General features: G+C 31.5%; 3 protein-coding genes across 3 annotated transcripts; 1 reads left to right on the top strand and 2 right to left on the bottom strand.

Annotated features, from left to right (window-relative positions):
- Positions 1-6,343: 6,343 nt before the first annotated feature.
- LOC128395016 (corepressor interacting with RBPJ 1-like) lies at positions 6,344-7,294 on the bottom strand. Its single transcript, XM_053355401.1, has 2 exons — positions 7,110-7,294; positions 6,344-6,956 (listed from the first exon to the last, which is right to left on the bottom strand). The coding sequence occupies exons 1-2, from the start codon at positions 7,179-7,181 to the stop codon at positions 6,426-6,428; spliced, it is 603 nt and encodes a 200-aa protein (XP_053211376.1). The 5' UTR covers positions 7,182-7,294; the 3' UTR covers positions 6,344-6,425.
- A 777-nt stretch (positions 7,295-8,071) lies between these two features.
- Positions 8,072-16,537, top strand: LOC128395013 (fatty acid synthase-like). Its single transcript, XM_053355399.1, is given in 8 exon segments — positions 8,072-8,401; positions 8,498-8,650; positions 8,730-12,896; positions 12,951-13,466; positions 13,563-13,623; positions 13,692-14,020; positions 14,023-15,671; positions 15,846-16,537. Coding segments are annotated over 8 exon segments (7,131 nt in total). The 5' UTR covers positions 8,072-8,253; the 3' UTR covers positions 15,954-16,537.
- On the bottom strand, positions 15,691-19,536 carry LOC128395014 (uncharacterized protein T19C3.4-like). Its single transcript, XM_053355400.1, has 4 exons — positions 19,161-19,536; positions 18,641-18,841; positions 17,769-18,342; positions 15,691-16,354 (listed from the first exon to the last, which is right to left on the bottom strand). The coding sequence occupies exons 1-3, from the start codon at positions 19,326-19,328 to the stop codon at positions 17,986-17,988; spliced, it is 726 nt and encodes a 241-aa protein (XP_053211375.1). The 5' UTR covers positions 19,329-19,536; the 3' UTR covers positions 15,691-16,354; positions 17,769-17,985.
- Between the last annotated feature and the right edge of the window lie 592 nt (positions 19,537-20,128).

Raw genomic sequence — 20,128 nt, 5'->3', positions numbered from 1 at the left:
AAAAATCTAATCTATTTTTATCTTCAAGGAAAGCAAATTGTAAATCACAATCGATGATTTCATCAATTTTTGTTTTTATTCTTTCAGTTAATATTTTGTCAATAATCTTTACAAGATATGATTGACATCTAACCAATCTAAAATCATTGTTTGATTTAGGTATTTTGATGCCCCCACTTATTTTTAGAATTTCCGGTATTTTCCCTGACCTGAAAATTTCATTAATTAATTGGATAATTGTTTTGCAATTTAATTTCTTGAAAAGATTCCATTTCTTATATGTAAAATCATCTGCGTAAGACGAGGAGCATTTAAAATTAGTTTTAGTTATCAATTTGATTTCTTCTTCATTTAAACCTTGTAAATATTTTGTATTATTTTTCTGATATGGATTTTTGGGGAAAAGGTTAATATTCAGTTTTTTGTATGTGAGAAAATCAGATATCTTCCGTTTCTCATTCATTTCTTTTATGTAATGGTAAATATTTACTTCACTCATATTGTTAATTTTTCTCTCTTTTTTATTTCTTTTATTCTTTTTCTTGATTGTGAATCTATTAATTATCGGAGAGATCAATATATCTCTTGTTGTTTCTTCTATATTCTTATATCTTATTTTTCTGATTTTGAAAGAGGAATTCGTAAGGTTAAATTTCTTATTTTCTTGTATCTCAATGACAAATTTTATTATTCGGTGATCACTTATTTCTGATGAGAACATTTTATAATTGGATAGATTTTTAAAATTAGTTAAAATTATGTCAATAATGGTATCATTGGTTTTACCTTTTCTTGTGAAGTCCTTCTTTCTATCCTTTCCTATTATTGAGTTGAATTTTAGAGCCTCAATTAAATCCTCGAAAGATCTAAAATCATTTAGTTGTCCATTGCCGAACCTTCTTGGGTTATCGCACCAGGTTACACTTTCGGCGTTAATATCGCCCACTAATAAGATTGGAAATTCTATTAATTCTTGAATAATTTTCATTAAATTTTGATAGAAATCCATGTTTAATTTTTCAGAACGATAGATTGCGATTATCCATAGGAAGCTTTGTTTGTTTTTAATTAATGAGACAATAATGTCTTCGTAGTTTCTGAAGTTTTTGATTATCTTAATGTCTTTTCCAGCACAGATAGCTACCTTTCCATTTATTGTTATATTTTTCGTTTCTTCTTGGAAAGTATCGTTTATTTCAGTCATTATTAAAGTGTAGTCCTTTCTCTCACTTTGTAATTTTATTAGTTGTTTAGTTGTTGAATTATTTCTTCTCACATTTATGTATAAGAAATTCATTTTACTCGATCTCAATTAAGGGAATAATTTTAAGTTTTGTTGTGAAAATTTTGATAATTAATTTCCGGCACAGTGGACAATGTTTAAAGTTTTTTGTTAGATTAGTATAACACAAAGCACAAATTAAATGTTTACAATTTAGTCTGATGTATTCATATTTGTATCTATTTATCTCTTCTAAACAGATTGGACACATTTTAAAGCTCCTCCTTTTGGAACAAGTGATATAACTAATCGTTTTTATTTTTGTTGATCATTTAACAGTTAACTTTCAAAAGTAATGGCTCCCAAGAGGAAAAGAAACAATGTTCCAACTCCCCCTTTGGATGAGGTTGAAAAGATTCTTCACGATGATAATGTTTACGATTTTGATAGTTGTTTTTCAATTGTTTCGAAAATGATGATAGATTATCCTGACAATGATTTGTTCAGTCAGATGTTATTAATTTATGGTGAAAATGATTTTGTCGAAATAGTTGATATTTTAAAGAATTTCAATTCAAATCCTGATAATTATCTTGGTGCTGATGATGATGTGCAAGTTACTGTACAAAGTTTTCTGTTGCGACATGAACATTGGTGTAATTCTGAGGAAGAAGCCGTCTCTTTATCTAATCCTGTACCCATTAATCCTACTGATCGGGTAAATATTCGTTATTCAAATAAGGAAAAGTTCCCAGATACATGGTTGAACGTTGAAAATATTCGTATTCTTCCTACTCTTCTCATATTTGGTAAAGATAAAGGTAAACGTGGAAGCGAGATTCGTTTGGATTTGACTAATCTATTTTTAAAAATAGATTGCTCTCTTTTGATTAGTGAAATTGGAATTGGTCATTTCTGCCTTAAAGTTGTCTGTGAAAGTGTTCATGCTCGTTCTCAGCTTCAGAAGACTTTGGAGGAAAACGAAGAGTTTTCCCGTTCTCATTTGGTGAAGATCCCGGAGTTACATGATCCCTTTTTGAGAGTTGAGCAATTTCCAATCTCTTCCACCGATGAAAAGGAGCTTTCGAAATTTCTAAACGATTGGGCTTCCAATTTGGTTCAGTGGAATCACTGGCCTAAGGATTCTCGAGTAATTTGGAAAACTTCTATTAAAACTCGAATTGGTTATCGAATTATTATCCAAGTTGATTCCAGGATTCGAACTTTGGTAGAGGAAAATTTAGGTTACATCAGGACTCCTTTTGGCAAATTCAGGGCTTTGGATCATTTTTCTCTGGTTATTTGTGACAATTGTTGCTTCTTTGGTCATCGAAAAAGTAATTGTTTTAATTTACCTATTTGTTGTTATTGTGGTAAGAATCATCCATCTAAAGGTTGTTCGTTAAAGAATGTAAAGGATTCTTCTTTATTTTATTGTAATAATTGTAAAAGAAGTGGTCATAGCGTTTTTGATCGTTCTTGTTCTGTTTATTTGAAAAACTTAAGAGTTGAATTAGAACGAGTTAATCACAAATTTGTTTATGTAATGGTTTGATATATTTAAATGATCAACAATGGCATTGCTTTTTCCTTCGGAGTTTGAAGGTTTTTTATTGCAGCCTTTTACTTTGATCCTAATTCTAATAAAGTTCATAATTGGCGCTTTAAGTTAATTTCTGTTTTAAATGTTTTAAGCTTTCCTATCTTTTGGTAAATTTGAGTTGAGTGAATAATCTATTATAAAAGATTTATTTTCATCATGAGTAATTCCGTTTTTTCTGTGTGTAAATTGTCTAATGGTCTTATCTCTTTTGATGTTCGTGCTATTGTTAAAAAGAAGATCCTTATATTGAAAATGATGTCAAGGAACAAATTTCAAGGTCCACATGTAATTCAGTCTCATCTCAGCAACTTTATTGGTTCACTTACTGTACCCTATTCAATTGGTTATGATTGCCTAAAGTTATCTTTCATAACTGATGAGGATCGTGATCTTTTTAGGAAGCGTATAGCTCATGTGAGTGAAGTAATTGTAATCGAGCCTCATCTCCTGAGACCCATGATAAAATTGTTGATTCCTCGTAATCAATTTGATGATTCATTTGTTTACTCTAAAGAATTGGTTAATGTCCTGATCTCTTCTAATCCCATATTTGAAGCTGTTGAACTTGAGATTGACTTTATTTTTCGTGGTGAGAAAAATTATTATATACTTTTAAGTGTCGACAAACAAGTTCGGGCCCAGTTGGATTTGGTTGAAAATACTCTGAATATTAATGGTACCCCAGTTTCTTTTGTTGATAATTTAAATATACGAATGTGTAAGAATTGTCAAAGATATGGTCACAATCTCCGCAATTGTCGTAGGGAGCGTCGTTGTGTACGGTGTTTATTGAATCATGGACAAAATGAGTGTAAAGTTTTTCGGGTCCATGATAGTCAATGTGGAGCTTGTGGTGCTTTAGGACACACTATCCGTTCCATTTTATGTGTAGAGTTTCGGACGCAATTGCAAAAAGCTTTAGAGAGGATTGACTACAACTATAATCATGTAGTTTTTGAGGAGGATTTTTTTGAAAAAACCGCTTTAAATTGAGAAGGAAGTTGTGATTAAGAAGGTTAAGAAAAATTTCTATTCGGATACGTAGCCATTTTGTGTCTGCTACTCCTCGATTGTCTTTGAAAATTAAAATTGTCTCCTAAAATGTCTACAATGTCTTGTTTCCCTATTTATTTCTATCTTAAAGAGTCAATTTATATTTGTGAATCTTTATTAAAGTCTGTAATAGTAGCTGCTAATGATCATGATGAGAGTGTAATACTTGAATGTGAAAGAATTTCTTGTGATACAGGTACCCTTGTATCATTGGTTGTTACCAAGAGATTTCGACTCTATCTTAGTTCTGTGGACATGATAATGATAATCAAAGGTGAAATGGTACCAGTTTTTGATCATTTTGATTCATATTTCTCTTACAACAAGTTCCCAGAAAATATTGGTTTGTATAATCAACAGATTGGTCTCGATTACTTGTATATTGAGGTTTCTAGTCCCCCAGAAGATGGGGTTCCTTTTGATCTATTCGAAGGGGAGATATATCGTTTAAAAATGTCGTTAAATTAATTTTCATGTGAAATCGCTGGTTAACAATGGCCTCCCGGAAGTGTAAAAATTTTCTAGTAGTGCCATCTATGAATCGAATATAAGTTTAACCGGAAATATGAAGTTTTCTTTTGTTCTCTTGCAGTTACAACATACATACATCAATTTCTTTTATTTGTGAAATAATTTGTTTAAATATTTTGTTTAATTTTCAATTCTTAATTATTATTTAGTTAATTTGTGTCCCTTTCAATGGATTTACTAAAAAATATTAAGCTTAAAATAAGAGCTTCAGGAATTTATACCTATTGGATCTTGAAGCCTCGATTCCGTGGTCACACCAATAATTTGAATCTGTTTCTCAATAGGATTAAGGCTGATTCTGAAATCTACACTTGGATTTGTGTAACTTCTTTAATTGAAATTGTTGAGGGTGGTGTAAGAATTTGTATTTATCGATCATCAATTCAAAGATTTCGAAGACTTTGTCGCCAAAGAAGATACATTCGTTTATTGGTCCGAGATGTAATTAAAGATTTGGAAATCTTTTTCTATAGACCTGTTAGTTTAACTTCCGATGAGAGGATTTGCCAGTTACTTGCTGATTATTTTGGTTTTGATTTTCAATCATTTTGTTACAAGGAGAAGTTGGTTTTCAATGGAAGAGAGATCTTGGTTGTTAAGGTCAGTCGACCAGTGATGAAAAATTTATTGTCATCAAGTAAGTGTTTCTTTTCATTTGATTATTTATAAAGATTCTTTTATTCTAATTTTAATTTTGTTTAATTTTGAGCAGAGATGGTTGGTTCTTTTGACGAAAAAGAAGTTCAACTCTTCAATCATGTTGGATTATTCAATTGTAATCTCTGCAAAGGAAGGTTTACTATCGGACATTCATGTGGTACAATTCGTAATTGTCATATTTGTGGTCGGCCAAGGCATATTGGTGATTGTCGACGAACTGGAATTCGCGATTGTACCTCTTGTAATTTTGCTCATAACCGAGATCTTGGTAAATGTAACACTTTGGTTAAGTGTATATCGTTCTTTGGCCAAATGTGATTTCACCTTCAACTATATTTACCTGGATTATTTTTATGATGTTTAAGTTTTAGATCATTCTGACCGATATTGATTCAGTTAAGATTTCTAAATTGTAACAGATGAGTCGGACAGTAGTTTTCCTTACTTACTCATTTTGATTTAATTTCCTTTGAGAAAAATTTTCTTTTAGTAAATATCATTCATAATTAATGGTAAGAATAAAAATGATCCGGACGAATCTAATTTGTCAAAACTATCTTTATTTGGCAAAAAGGTTATAATCTTGAATTAAATTCTTCTGGTCATGATTTCAACACCATCGTGATTTATCATTGCCACAAATTCGTTGTCGGTGTCGATGTGAACGTTTTCCCTTGTTCTGAAGTTCGGTACTCCTTGGACTATGAACTCGTTTTCCATTAGGTAAACCAATAGACGAAATTGTCTGTAGAGATTGTGTTTATTCACCCTGACCATCACTTCACATTTAAGTCCCGTAACTTTTAACCAAGAATCATCACATTCGAAAATTGGTAAATTAATTGTTTCACCTTCAAATATGATAAGTATTTCACTGTTTTTAACATTAATCAACAGTTTTTGGCTTACGAAAAGCATTTTCACTTTTTAAGAAAAGTAGTCAACCGATAGATAATTAATTAAATCACAGAATAAAAATAAAAACAATCTCTTATTGAGATTCTCATTAAGAGAGAAACTTAATCTTGAGTAACCATGACAACGGAATGTAAATAATCGCCACTGTTGCCATCTGGTGAGTGAATTTCGAACCATTTTATTTTTGTCAAATTTTAGTTTAATTGTTTCTCTTTTTACAAAATTAACTGTAGTTAATTAGTTGAAGGAAAATTTACAGAATAAAATATACAATCAAGGGGTTGGTTAATTACGTCGATCTTTTCTATCGGTTCTTTCTCTGCTTCGATCTCGGCTTTTTTTCTTTTCCTTTTATGTTTTTCTCTTTTTTCTCTTTTTTCATTTTCTTTTCTTTTTTCTCTTTCTTTTTTTTCTTCTTCATCTTTTCCAATTGTTTCATTAATCTTTTCTGATCTTTTTCGATAATAAATCCAATGGTTTCATTTCTTTACCACCGAGAGTTGATTTTTCTAAACCATGTTCAGGTAATGATGAGGATGAGGATGATGGTAGAGTTGTTGTTGTTGATTCTGCTAAAGGTTTAGATTGAAATATTTCCGATCCACTTGCGAAAACTGGACACTCACGATCGGTATTCACGTGGCCCCATTGTTGACATTTAATACAGCGAACATTTCTAACCGGAATTCCAAAAGGTTGATCATGAATATCTTGATTGTTTTTGGCGAAACTTTCTCTGGGTGCATTTCTTTGCCATTCAAATTTGAATTCAGGTTCATCATCTTCACGAGTTTTCTCCCTTTTAGCTCCTGGAGGTGCTTCATACATGAAATTAAGAGACAATTTCTCCTTACTCTCAGTAGAAACCATCAATCGATTATTGTATAAATCTTGTTCCTTTTCATATTGTAACCTTAACTCTTCCTCCCTTTGTTTCTCATTAGCAGCCTTTTGTTCAGCAATCCAAACCTAAAAAAACAATTAAAAACACAACAAAAAAACATAAATATAATCTTAAAAATAAACAAAATACATCAAATCTACAATTCAAATCAATCAACAAAAAAAAACAACACAGAAAATGAAATGAAAAAAAAACAGAAATTGACAAAATAATCTTACCCTTTTAATATTGTCTCGAGATCCAGGATGAAATGGTTTCTTACACATGAAGTTAGTATATCCTTTACCCATGATTAGATTAATCAATTAATCAAGAAAGAAGAAAAAAAAATTAAAACTGAGACAATTAAATTAAAAAGACCAAAACAATCAACAACAAAGCCTCAAAAAAAAATCAAATAACAAAAACTGAACTTTAAGTGAAAATAACTAACACTTTTTCTGTGAGAATAGCACATAGTCTATTCATCGAGCAATTTTCGATTTCGATTGATCTTTGAGATCACTTGGTCGATTTGTGATCTATTTCTGTCAATTTTAGAGAAAATGTTCAAGTTAATTGTTACAGTTCATTAAAATAAGATAAACAATTGTAATTAGAAAAAAATAAAACATTTCCGGAGATTTTAATTATGATAAAATCGTAATTATTAAAGGAAGAAAATTATATTCATTAGTAAGAAATTGGCAAGTTTAGTTAACCGGATCAAGTAAAATCTTTTAATTGTAATTAAATTATTGTAATTGTTGTTTAATTAATAAAGTGAATATAATTTTCAGTGGTAATATCGATCATTGATTTAGATTGATTAGTCGGTGAAAGTGATAAGCTAATTGTGCTTTGGCTTAATTGTCTACAAATCTTTTTCAATTTTTAATTGTTGTGATTTTTAATGTAATTTTTACATTACACTTGTAATTTAATTAATTTGTCATAGTTAAATTATTGTAATAGCATAACAAACTATACAAGGAATTAATATCTAATAATTTGAGAATCAATTTGATCGGTAAATCTAATTGTGATTAATTGTTGGGATAATCAAATTGTTTACTGTTCCTTGTTGAATATTAGTTTTAAACTAAATTGTCAAATAAATCAATGGTCAAATTTAATGAAATAATTAACTGGATCAATAGCTTAATCATTAATTTTCATTAAAACTGGTTAATCAGATGTCTATCAGGTGAACAATTAACAATCGCCAGCGAAAATTTTTAAATTAAATCCCAATGAGATGAAGTTAATTCACCACAATCAGTTGATTCAGTTTTCAAGTTTTACTCTGATTAACAATCAATATTAACAATAAAAGTGAATCTTTTCTAAACATCTAATTGTAAAACTAAACTCTTCTAAACGATGACAATTAAGAAAACTAAATCACCGACAATTGTGATTACCGGATTATCAGGTAAATTTCCGCAATCAGATAATCCTGAGCAATTATGGGAAAATTTAGTCAATGGGAACATCTTATATCAACCTGATGAGTTTAATTATCCTAAAAGTAAGTTAATTAAAACAAAACCTAAAGAAAAAATTAAAGGTCAATCAGATAGTAATTAGTTGATTGTACTTTCTATTCCCGTTAATTGTTGATTAGTTTTCACTAAAATTCCCAAATCAAGAGGAGCTTTGAAAGATACATCAAAATTTGATCATCAATTTTTTGGTTATGATCGTAAATCAGCTAATTGTTTGGATCCACAATTAAGGATTTTATTGGAAGTTGTTTATGAATCACTTTGGGATGCAGGTTGGTTGTAATTAATAGTAGTTAATTGTTAAAATTTTCTGTTGGAAATTGATAAAATCAACTGAATTTACAATTACAGGAATTGCACCAGAAAATTGGTCCGGTTCGAGGACGGGATTTTATTTGGGCTCATCGTTTGAAGAGACTGGACTAACTGTCCGTTCAATGGACTCGTCGATTGACCTGGGGCAACATTTTTCCTCTCGTGTGTCTCATCATTTCAATTGGACTGGTCCAAGTATGATTATCGATACTGCTTGTGCGTCCAGTTTAAATGCTCTTGTCGAAGCCTATTATGGCCTAATGAACGGAACCTGTGATCAGGCCGTTGTGGCAGGAATATGTCTCCATGTTAAACCAAGTGTAACAATTTGTTTCGGTGAACTGGAAATGCTTTCAAAATCAGGTAAATCAAAGTGTCTCGATCAATCAGCCGATGGTTATATCCGTTCTGAGGCCATAACGGCAATAGTGCTACAGAAAAAACCCCAAGCCAAAAGGATTTATGGTCAAATTTTAGGAATGGCAACAAGTTCCGATGGTTTTACAAAAGAGGGTATAACTTACCCGTGTCGTCAGGTACAAACGGCAACCATGAAATTGGCCTTGCAAAGATCAGGTATCGACCCACTGAACGTAAATTACGTTGAAGGCCATGTTACCGGAACAGCAGTCGGTGATCCCATTGAAACCTCGGCCATAATTAACGCTTATCGAGGGTCCAATGTAAACAAACCACTGATCATCGGGTGTCTAAAGGGTAACATAGGTCACTCGGAAGCGTCGGCGGGTTTATGTGCACTCATCAAGTCGCTGAAAATATTTCAAAATTCATTGATTCCCATGAACATCGGTATGGACACTCCCAATCCTCGAATCGATTCCCTGAGAGAGGGACAATTAATTACACCGAGAGTTAATCTCCCATGGGATGGATCAATCATCGGAATCGATGCCTTCGGGTTCGGTGGGTCAAACACTCATTGTATCATCTCTGCTTCCGATAAAAGATCACCGGAAATGACCAGTGGTCAATCAACCAATCGACGGTTAATTTGTCTCTGTAATCGTAATCGTAATGGTTTAAAAGGTATGATTAAATTTATACAATCAACTGATTGTTCAATTCTTGGTGAATGTTTAACTTTAATTGATTCAATTGCCGTTGAGACAACAATTAAAAGTGCTATGGACTGGAGAGGTTATTTAATTGTTTCAAATGATGATACTAATTGTTTACCAGTTATCGTTAATGAAGAGATGAAACAATTAACAAATTGTACACCGATTGTTTTAATCTTTGATCATGGTAACAATTCAATCAATTGTTATACTGATTATGAGACAATCAATTGTTACCTTTCAAGAGCAATTAACTCTTGCTTTGATTATTGTTCCTCTAATGGATTTGATAGAAAAGTGATTAGCAAAGATGCAACAATTAATTTGATTATTTATCAAATTTGCTGGGCTGATTTATTGGTTCATCGTTGTAAAATTAAACCAAAGTTAATTGTTGGCTCATCATTTGGCTCGATTGCTGCTTCTTATGCAGCTAAACAAATCACTTGGACTGATTGTCTTAAATCACTGATTAACTTTATTAAATTGCGACAAAAAAATTCATCTTCAACTGATGATGGAAACAATTTACAGCAACAATTAGAATCACAATTAACAAGAAAAATTAATCTCAATGAGATAATCAAAAATTATCAAAAAGATTCAAATATTTTCGCTCGTTTAGTTAATGATGACAATCAGTTAATCAATGATAACAATTTAAATGATTACATTTTGTTAAATGTTTCAAGTTCAATAACAAGTATAACTATTGGTCAACAAAAGTGTTGGTCAGTTGATGGTCAAGAGATGAAACCAATCATGATGAATGATATTCTGACAATTTTTGGCAATCTTTATCTAACTGGACACAATCCCGATATCAGAGTGTTGACCAACACTCAACAACTACCGGTCAGTTCAAGTTGTCCAAGTTTAGGTCATCTGATTAACTGGAACCACGAGTTAACCTTTGATACGATTGTTTATCCAGATTTTTTCCGTGATTCTTTTCACACTGTTCACAGAATTGACCTGATGGATCCTGAATACTCTGATCTATCTGGATACTCGGTTGAAGGTCAAACAATTTGTCCAATCTCATGTTACATTTGGGTCATTTGGGATCATCTGGTTAAATTAAGATCAACTGACCAACGGCATCGATATAATTCATTTGAGATAAATAATTTAATTGTTCACAAGTTAATCAGCTTATCAGAGCCAATTGAACTTCGAGTAGTGTCCAATCCTGATAATGGTCAGTTCACAATTAAATTAGCAGCTGATTACCAACCAATAGTGACCGGATGGGCAACAATTCAAACGGTGACCAATAACAATCTCGGTTCATTTGACTATTCAGTTTATCTGGACAGTAAAGGTCAATCAAATGGCAATCAGCTGATGACCAATGGTGATGACCAGTCAAATGATATTATCCTAACATCGGAAGACTTTTACTTTGACCTTTCCATAAGAGGTTGGAGGTCAAGTGAATCGTTTAAAAATGTGACCACTTTCCGATCAGATGGATCCCAGGCAACAATTAAATTCACCGGAAATTGGATAACTTTTTTTGAATCAATTCTAATCACTCCCTTACTACTGGACACTAATGACTCATCAATGGCCATCCCGATGAAACTGGACTACTTCCGGTGTGACCCATTGATCCTCAATGAAGGACTTAAAGTTCAACGTAAATCTGGTTCTCAGAATGGATTCACTTTCAACCTTGACCAATGGTCATCGATAATTGTTACCTCAGGATTGATCACTCGATTTCCTGATTATCAACTGGTTCCATTTGATTTAATTACTCCTGAACTTCATTATCGTCATCAACAATTTTTACCTTTAATCAGTGGATTACAATTAAGCAATCAAACAATCAAATCAACCATGAAATTTATTACAACAATTAACTCACAATTAGTTGGGAAAACAAATCAATCGGATTCAAAGTTGATCCAGTTAATTTCATCGATAATTAAATCGGATGATATTAAATCAACTTTGATAAAATCAATTGATTATCTTGATTGTTATTTTGAAAGTGAATTAATTGCAAACATTTGCTCTGATTTAATGACAATTAACTTGGGATTATTTGAGGAAAATTGTTCAACCGGATTATTGACAATTAATCAAATTGGTCGGATCAATGGTCACTCTTATGATACTAATTGTGATCAAACATTTCGTAAGATCCGTAATCGTTATAAATACAATTTGATTGAAAAAATTGATTCTAATTCAATTTCATCAGCTGATTTAATCATTTACAATCATCCATCAATGGGAATATTTAATTCAATCAATCAAAGTGAAGACGATCAACAGTTAATTGCTAATTGTAAGTCAATGAGCTCATCAAGTTTTCTGTTGATTTTAATTCGTGAAAATAATTTCCAATTTGAAGAGACAATTAAAAAGTTAATTGGTGATAATCAAATCGCCAATCAAAATCAAACCAAATCATCAACTCAATTGTTACTTGATCAACTTAATCTGAGTGATGATTTAATTTTAATCTCAAAATATTCAACAACCATTGAAAATGTAACAATCAAATCAATTTTACTCCGGAAAAGATCAACTGATTTATCAACAATTAACCTTAAACCAAGAGTAATTTATACAACCGGACAAACCTATGGTTGGGTTGATCAATTAAAGTCAACACTTAATTGTAATAATCAAATTAATGGGGATGAGAAAATTTGGTTAATCTTCAATGAATCATATCGAAGTGGATTAATTGGATTAGCGTTATCCCTGAAAGAGGAAACCTTTGGTCATCGGATTAGGGCAATTCTTGCCCCTGGATTTAATCATGAAAAAGATGAGGAAACATTCAAACAATTACGAGAAAATGATTTACTAATTAATGTAAAAGTTAATCATGATTGGGGAACATATCGACACATTGAACTTAATCCAATGGATGAAGTTATTATCCAAGATCAATCTGCTTATTTGGCTTGGACACCAACTGACCAGTCGAAACTTAATTGGTACAAATGTCCACCAATCGTTGCTAATGATGAAACAATATTTAATTACTATTCAACTCTCAATTGGTCCCTTAATTGTAATCAATCAAATGGTAATCATCAGTTAAATCATAAAGTTGGCTGGGATTTTGCTGGTTACTCTGGTGAAGGGAAAAAAGTTATGGGTAAGTTAATTGTCACCTCTAATTGTCCAGTTGATTAACTTTAATTACTTTCAGGTCTTTGCTATGGAAACGGAACCAATTACATTTTACCAAATGATTCAATCTTAATCAAATTTAATATTCCAGACAATTTATCATTACAATCAGCAGTTACTTTAACTATTCCTTATTTAATTGCTCATTATTGTTTGGATATTTTGGGAACAATTAAGTCTAATAGTAGGGTATTAATTAGTGGTTCTTATCAAGATTTAATTGATTTCTCGTTAATTTCAATTTGTTTATCTCGAAATTGTAATGTTTATATTAATCTACCATCAACATCATCACAGTTAATTGTTGATAATTATTGTAAATTATTTCCCTCGCTAAGTGATTTAAATTTCATTAAATCATCGTATCACAATTTGGATAGACAATTATTACAATTAACCAATAATTATGGAATTGATTTAATCATCAACATGGGATCAACTGATAATATTAAATTGATTTCTAATTGTTTAACATTTGGAGGTAAATTAATTCACATTGGTTCATTTGATGATCATCTGAATACTCATTATTTGAGTAAGTAATTAATTAACCTTGATTGTTATTGATTGTTTTTCTTTATCTTATTGATTTAATTGATTTTGATTAAATGTTTTCTATCAAATCTTCCAGGTGATCAATTTACATCAAAATGTGCAAGTTTTGAATCATTTGAACCGATCAACTTGTTTAGGTAACTAATCAATTGATTGTCAATGTTTACAATCAAATTTAATTGTTTTACCTTTAATTTTACAACAGGAAATTATTAGATAAAAGTTGGATTAAGACAAAGCTTGTCCATTTAATTAACCATGGTTTGGAAAATAATCAAATTAAACCTTTTCCATTTGTAACAATCCGCCGAGATCAGATTACAATTAAATGTGACCAATTAACTGAATCAGAGCGAGTTCGAAAAGTGATAACAATTAGAGATGAATTAACAGCGAATCCAATTGCTGTTAATTGTATAACACGAACTCAATTCAATCCGGATAAATGTTATATATTAATTGGTGGATTAGGAGGAATCGGATTACAATTAACTCGTTGGATGATCCGGAGAGGAGCTAAAAATATAATCATAACTCACGAGGTGGATTAACTAATCAATATCAACAGTTTATAATTAATCGATTAAAATCTCGACAATATAATGATATCGATATAAATCAATCAACTAATAGTGTGAACATTGTTGTAATTAAAACACCAACAAGTGATTATGATTCATGCTGCTCATTAATTAACCAATCAATTGCTAATTATGGTCCAGTTGGTGGTATTTTCAATTTAGCGGGAATACTGAAAAGTGGCCTCTTCGAAAATCAAGATCAATCGACATTTAATGATGTTTGTTACTCTAAGGTTGAGGTGACTGAGCATTTCGACAAATTGTCACGACTTTTTTGTCCACAATTAGATTATTTTGTTTGTTTCTCCTCAATTTCTGCCCTGGGGATACTAGGGGAGCCTAATTATGGTTATGCAAATTCGTACATGGAGCGATTATGTGAAGATCGACGGTCAGTTGGCCTACCAGGTTTAGCGATCCAATGGGGAGCCATTGGTGATGTTGGAATGGCTCGACATTTGACCACATCGATCGCTGGGTCAGCCTTTCGACGGGTTCTAGGAGTTATTCATGATTTAGATAAATTTTTACAACTTCCTCATCCGGTTTGTTATTCAGTACAACATGCAACCAAACAGGAGCCATTGGCTTCTGGTAAAGGTAACATTTTACAAAGGATTGGTCACATTTTGGGCTGTCAAAGTTTGGATAAACTTGACGGATCGACGACATTGGGTAATCTTGGCCTCGATTCGTTACAAGCAATTGAAGTGAAAAATTTGATCGACACAACTTGTAACATAAGCTTATCCAACATTGCGATATTGAAACTAAGCATTTCTCAATTGGATGAGATGGCGAGTGAGGCTTTGAATGGTCAATCAGATACTATCGGTTCATGTGAAATTGGTCAAGCAGCGGTTGAAGGAGGGAAAACGATGACCATTGAAGAGCCAATTTTGATCAATTTAACGGATAAAGGAACTGAACCGATCTTCTTTTTCCCGCCAGCATTTTTCGATTTTCTTTCCATGATGCCGGTAGCCCAAGCTCTAAACAGAACGGTCATCGGTGTCCAGTTAACAGATTATGTTCGATCCTTGAGTACTTTCACTGCAATCTCACAATTCTATGCTGATACGATTCTCAAAGCTTATCCAAATTTAACTCGCTACGATTTTGTGGGCTACTCTTTTGGTTGTACGGTCTCTTTTGAATTGGCTAAAGTGTTACAAAAGATGATCGGTAAACCGTCAATTGATCGTATTGTTTTCATCGATGCTTCACCTTACGGTCTTAAACGATTAGGTCAAAAGACGATGAAAATGTTTCTCGCTGGATATCCAACATGGGAGATATTTGTTTCCACAATGGAGTTCATGGGAGTTAAAATTGATGAGAGAACCAAAAAATTGTTAGAAGAAGCTGAAGATGATGAAACTTGTTACAAAGAGATAGTTTCTCAGGTATTAATCGATGCAGGTATGAATGGACCAACTGATTCTTTGCTCGAAAATGCTGCTGGATTAATTGATCGAGCCTATTATCTTGGTTCCATGAATGATTTGGGCTCATTTGATGGCGACGCTTTGTTTGTCCAGGTAATAAATAAAGCGGTTTCGTCGAGTGGAACCAGTTCACTTGTCAACGAAGGACTTTCAAAGGTAAAATGTTACAATCAAATTAATAGTTACAAATACTAAGTATTACATTTAGAAAGTTTTTTTTTACACAAATTTCGAAATCAGTTGAAATGATTTCTTAATATACTTTACAATATACAATTCGAATTGAGTTAATTGTTATTTTCTTGATTTTTTCGTTCTTTTTTTTTGTAGATTATCAAAGGTTCATTGAAAACGGTAATGTTCAATGCGACTCACTTTGATATACTAAAGGTTTATGCACGAGAAGTGGCTGGTGAAATTGAAAAAATTATGCCCTGATTAATTAACCTGATTAAATGACTTTTTTTATAATATATATCATACATACACACTTATTGGATTGGATGGATACAATTTAATGTACAATGATAATGATAATGATGTTGTTGATATTGATGATCATGTTGTTATTGTTGTTGTTGTTTTGTTGATTATGATGATTAGGATGATTCAACAGAAACAAAAGATCATCTAAATTGTTGATTGTTTTTAGAGAGAGAGAGAGGAGATATAATTGATTGGAAAAAGTTTTCATTGGCAATGGATTTTGTTATTCATTGAATAAACACTAAATTGTGTTGATGGGATGATGATTGTCCTGATTTGAAATAAACAGTAGTAGCAAAAAAATGGTGATAGTGTTTGTTGGTTACGAAATTAATTATTGGATTCGCTTCTACCTGGAAAAAAAGTAAAGTTTAAAAGATTTTTCTGTTAATTGTTGATCAATTTTTTGTTCGATTGTTTCTTTTTGTCTGTATCTCTCTCTCTCTCTCTTTCTATTAAATAGATGATGATTTGATTTTTTGATTTGATTGATGTAAAAAAAATCAAATTGATTAAAGAGCAACATTTTATGATGATTTGAATGTTCCACTCATGATGAAAGTTTGACTTTCTAACTCCATTTATTGATTCATCAGGTTGATTCTTGGATTAACTATTTACTCTTGTTACTCGTGATTGTGGTAACAATTAGCATTTTCCAAAAGGAGAATGTACACCAAATTTTAGTTTTGAGTTAAGAGTTGAACTTGTGTATAAAATATGAAGTCCAAATATATTTATCTTTTCGATTGAAGTTGAATCAGATCGCTTTTTCTCAGCAACGATAGGTTTTTAGATCATGAAATTTTATTTTATCGACAACTTCGAAAAGAACAATTTTGTTTTGGTAATATCCAAAGTGCTTCAACACACCGTTGATTTAAATAAATCGACGGCGATTAGTCCCATGTGAGATCTGAAACTTATTTTGAGACTATCCTAGTATTAACATGGTTGATCAAGCACTTTTTCGTTTGATCAATAGTTTTACCGGAATGAGAGAGTGGCCTTTGATCTCGAGGCCTAATATCTCCGAAACCAATACTTGAGACAATAAGTCAAATCGCCGTCATTTAACCAGGGCTGTCAGAAGCAATAGTTTTTTGGCCTTAAAAGTTGATGATCTAGCTGCGACTTAAGTAAATTAAAAGTTATACTACATTCAAGTTATAAACACCCGAATGTTTTATGTTTGCTCGAATGAAATATTATTTCATCAAACATTGTCAAACTATTTATAGCAGTGACTGTATTTTAAGGCCAAAAACTATTATTTGACAGCCCTGTTAAATGACAGCGATGATTATTTAGACATCTCAAGTATTGTAGTTTCGAGATATGAAGATCAAAGGCCACTCTCATTCATAAACTGTTGATCAAACGAAAAAGTGCTGATCAACCATGTTAACCCATACTAGGATAGTCTCAAAATAAGTTTCAGATCATTCTCGACACTTGGGACTAATCGCCGTCGATTTATTTAAATACAACGGAATTGTATGGAGCACTTTGATATTTACCAAAACAAAATTGCTTTTCTTAGGGTGCGAAAGTTGTCGATAAAATAAAATTTCATGATCTAAAACCTATCGTTGCTGAGAAAAGGATCAAGTTTTAACTTCGAACTCGATTTTCTCGAAAACCACTGATCAGATCAGAAAAAGATAAATATATTTGGACTTCATATTTTTAGCCCTACAAATACACAAAGTTCCAACTCTTAACTCAAAACTAAAATTTGGTGTACATTCTCCTTTAACAACTCACAGAACTGGTTGATGGTTAATCAATTTGTAAGATGAGATTGTGACGGTGATAAAATGATAATAGTTTGTTGTAAATGATGATGGTGATGATATTCGATGGATTGGTTCATGTTATAAGGCAGTAATTTCTTGATATAATTGTTGTTCCATGATGAGAATAATTATTTTGTTATAACGATCCAATGAGTTAATCACAATTTCGCTTGTTCAATAATTAACTATTTCACTGTTTTTCTAACTCTTTTCGGTCTTAATCTACCATTTTCCCTGGAAAGACTTTGACTGATGTTTTCGTTGATATTTTCTTTTCCATCTATCACAGTCTCTATCACTAAATCGGTATCCATTTCAATCTCCTTGTCAATCTCTTCAACTATCACCATTGATTCTTTATCCTTAGAGGTTGTAATTTCTTTATCCATCTCTGGACCAATTTCACTTAAACTATTTTGGAAAAGTGCTTGTGTAAGGCCATAGGCAAGCGCATTATTTAAAGGTGCAGAAATGTTTCTCCACAAATGGTTTATCCCAGTAAAGCTAAATATAGTTGCTTTATTTATGTAAGAATCGATGATCTGAATGAGAAAAAGAGAGAGACAATTAAAACAACTATCTGTGGATATAAGAGAGGGAGAGAGGGAGAGATGAGGAAGATGATACTCTTAGAAACTAAGATGAAAGAAACAGAAGAGAATAAGTGTTTCCAAAACAGATTACGTCTTCTTTTTCATCTCTTTTTCTATTTTCTGTCTTGTTTTTTTTTCTTCCGGATTCATCGGGAAAAGATTTATGGTTACAAAGAAATGAAGGGAAAAGATATTGATAGGAAAGAACGAAAATAAGAAACAATAACAATGAAATTATTCTGTTTACCTCTTCGTGTTTATTAAGCTCCGGATGAATGACAGATTTGTAAAATACTTTGGCACCGTTACCATAGGGAGACATTAACCAAATGATGAAGAAAATTTTAGTCTCATAATAAAAGGGAAACCAAAAGGCCACCAATATGTCGGAGAAAAATTCAACAGCGTTGAAAATACCATAGCAAACCCAATACATCATCCATCTTGACTAAAATTTGTTGATAATCGAAATCCATCCAATTGTGATAAGATGGTAACCATAAAAAAAACGAACAGAAAACAACCAATTAGAATTTAATAACATGACAATTAGGGAGTTAATTGGATAGAATTAACAAGAAAAATTCAACATGAAAGAGATAAAAGTGACAACAAAGAGAGAAGAACAAAGTTGTAAAACAAAAAGGTAACCAAGACATAGAGTAGAAAAAGAAAATGAAGTTGACAAAGATGAGAGAAAAGAACCAAAAACGGTTCTCTTTAGAATAGAATAAAAGAAATGTTCTTTTTAGAATAAAATTACTTACATGTTCTCGGGCATCTTTCCTTTTAATCGCTTTATATGATTTATATGCTGGATATAATGTTCCAAGAACTAATTTACAATGTGAATAAAAGTATTTAGCAAGAAAATTAAAGGCTGACGATGCACAGAAAATGGTGATAATCCCAGAGATCAATATGATTGGAATCATAGTTTTTCTAAGTGAATGTATTTAAATCAATTTGTGTGAGTGTTTAACACCACAAAAATCACTTCCAAAAATCAACAAACGACAAGGTTAACAACAGGTAACAAAACGAATATAAAATGCAAATAATTTGAAAGATAAAGTTGATTACTTAAAAAGGATTTACAATTACAAACACAATATTAGAAATCAACTCAACACAAGAAACAATTTAAATGGAGAAATAAAAAAACCGCTTCCATTCAAAACTTCAAAAAGAAAAGAAAATCAAACTAATCCAACAGATGGCGTTCCAAAAGTTTCGATTTCCATCCGTTAGATGTCACCACAAAAACGAAACAAAAAAAGTTTAACAATCGAATTGATTTTAATTGTTGTCCAGACAAATGTGAAACAATTAAGAGTATAAATTTGGATGATAGACAATTAAAAGAAATTCAAATTGATTTAACAATGAGAAGAAAAAAAAAATCCAAAAGATTTTTTCGAGTAAAAGTAAAGAAAAACAAATGGAGAAAAAAAGATTCGAGTTTATTTTTAATTATCAACAGAAAATATAATCGAATTAATTTTACAATTTATTCTAAATTGTTATCGAATTAATTTTTTTTTTCATTCTCTTTATATCTGAATATAGTTAATGAACTTTGTTTGATTGTTTTCACAATGAATGGTCAATGAATTGTTAAGATGTTTAGTCAATTGTTTTGTTGTTGTTATATTTTCGTTATTAACCTTCACAATTTAACATCGATAAATATTGTTAATAGTAATCAACTGATCATGATCAAATTGTTTTGTAT

The sequence above is a fragment of the Panonychus citri genome, unplaced genomic scaffold (genome assembly GCF_014898815.1).
Source record: "Panonychus citri isolate SS breed McGregor unplaced genomic scaffold, ASM1489881v1 Contig00140, whole genome shotgun sequence".
Classification (NCBI taxonomy): Eukaryota; Metazoa; Arthropoda; class Arachnida; order Trombidiformes; family Tetranychidae; genus Panonychus; species Panonychus citri.
Note: the sequence above shows the minus strand (reverse complement) of the source record. Positions and strands in the feature narration are given on the sequence as shown.

What these genes read in the sequence shown, in the direction of transcription:
- LOC128395014 (XM_053355400.1), bottom strand. Translation starts at nt 19,328, where the DNA reads ATGATTCCAATCATATTGATCTCTGGGATTATCACCATTTTCTGTGCA. An exon ending in GGAAAGATGCCCGAGAACAT is followed by an intron (nt 18,842 to 19,160) that starts GTAAGTAATTTT and finishes AACAAATTTTAG; the next exon opens with TCAAGATGGATGATGTATTG. An exon ending in AGCTTAATAAACACGAAGAG is followed by an intron (nt 18,343 to 18,640) that starts GTAAACAGAATA and finishes TTTCTCATTCAG; the next exon opens with ATCATCGATTCTTACATAAA.
- LOC128395016 (XM_053355401.1), bottom strand. Translation starts at nt 7,181, where the DNA reads ATGGGTAAAGGATATACTAACTTCATGTGTAAGAAACCATTTCATCCT. An exon ending in CTCGAGACAATATTAAAAGG is followed by an intron (nt 6,957 to 7,109) that starts GTAAGATTATTT and finishes TTGTTTTTTTAG; the next exon opens with GTTTGGATTGCTGAACAAAA.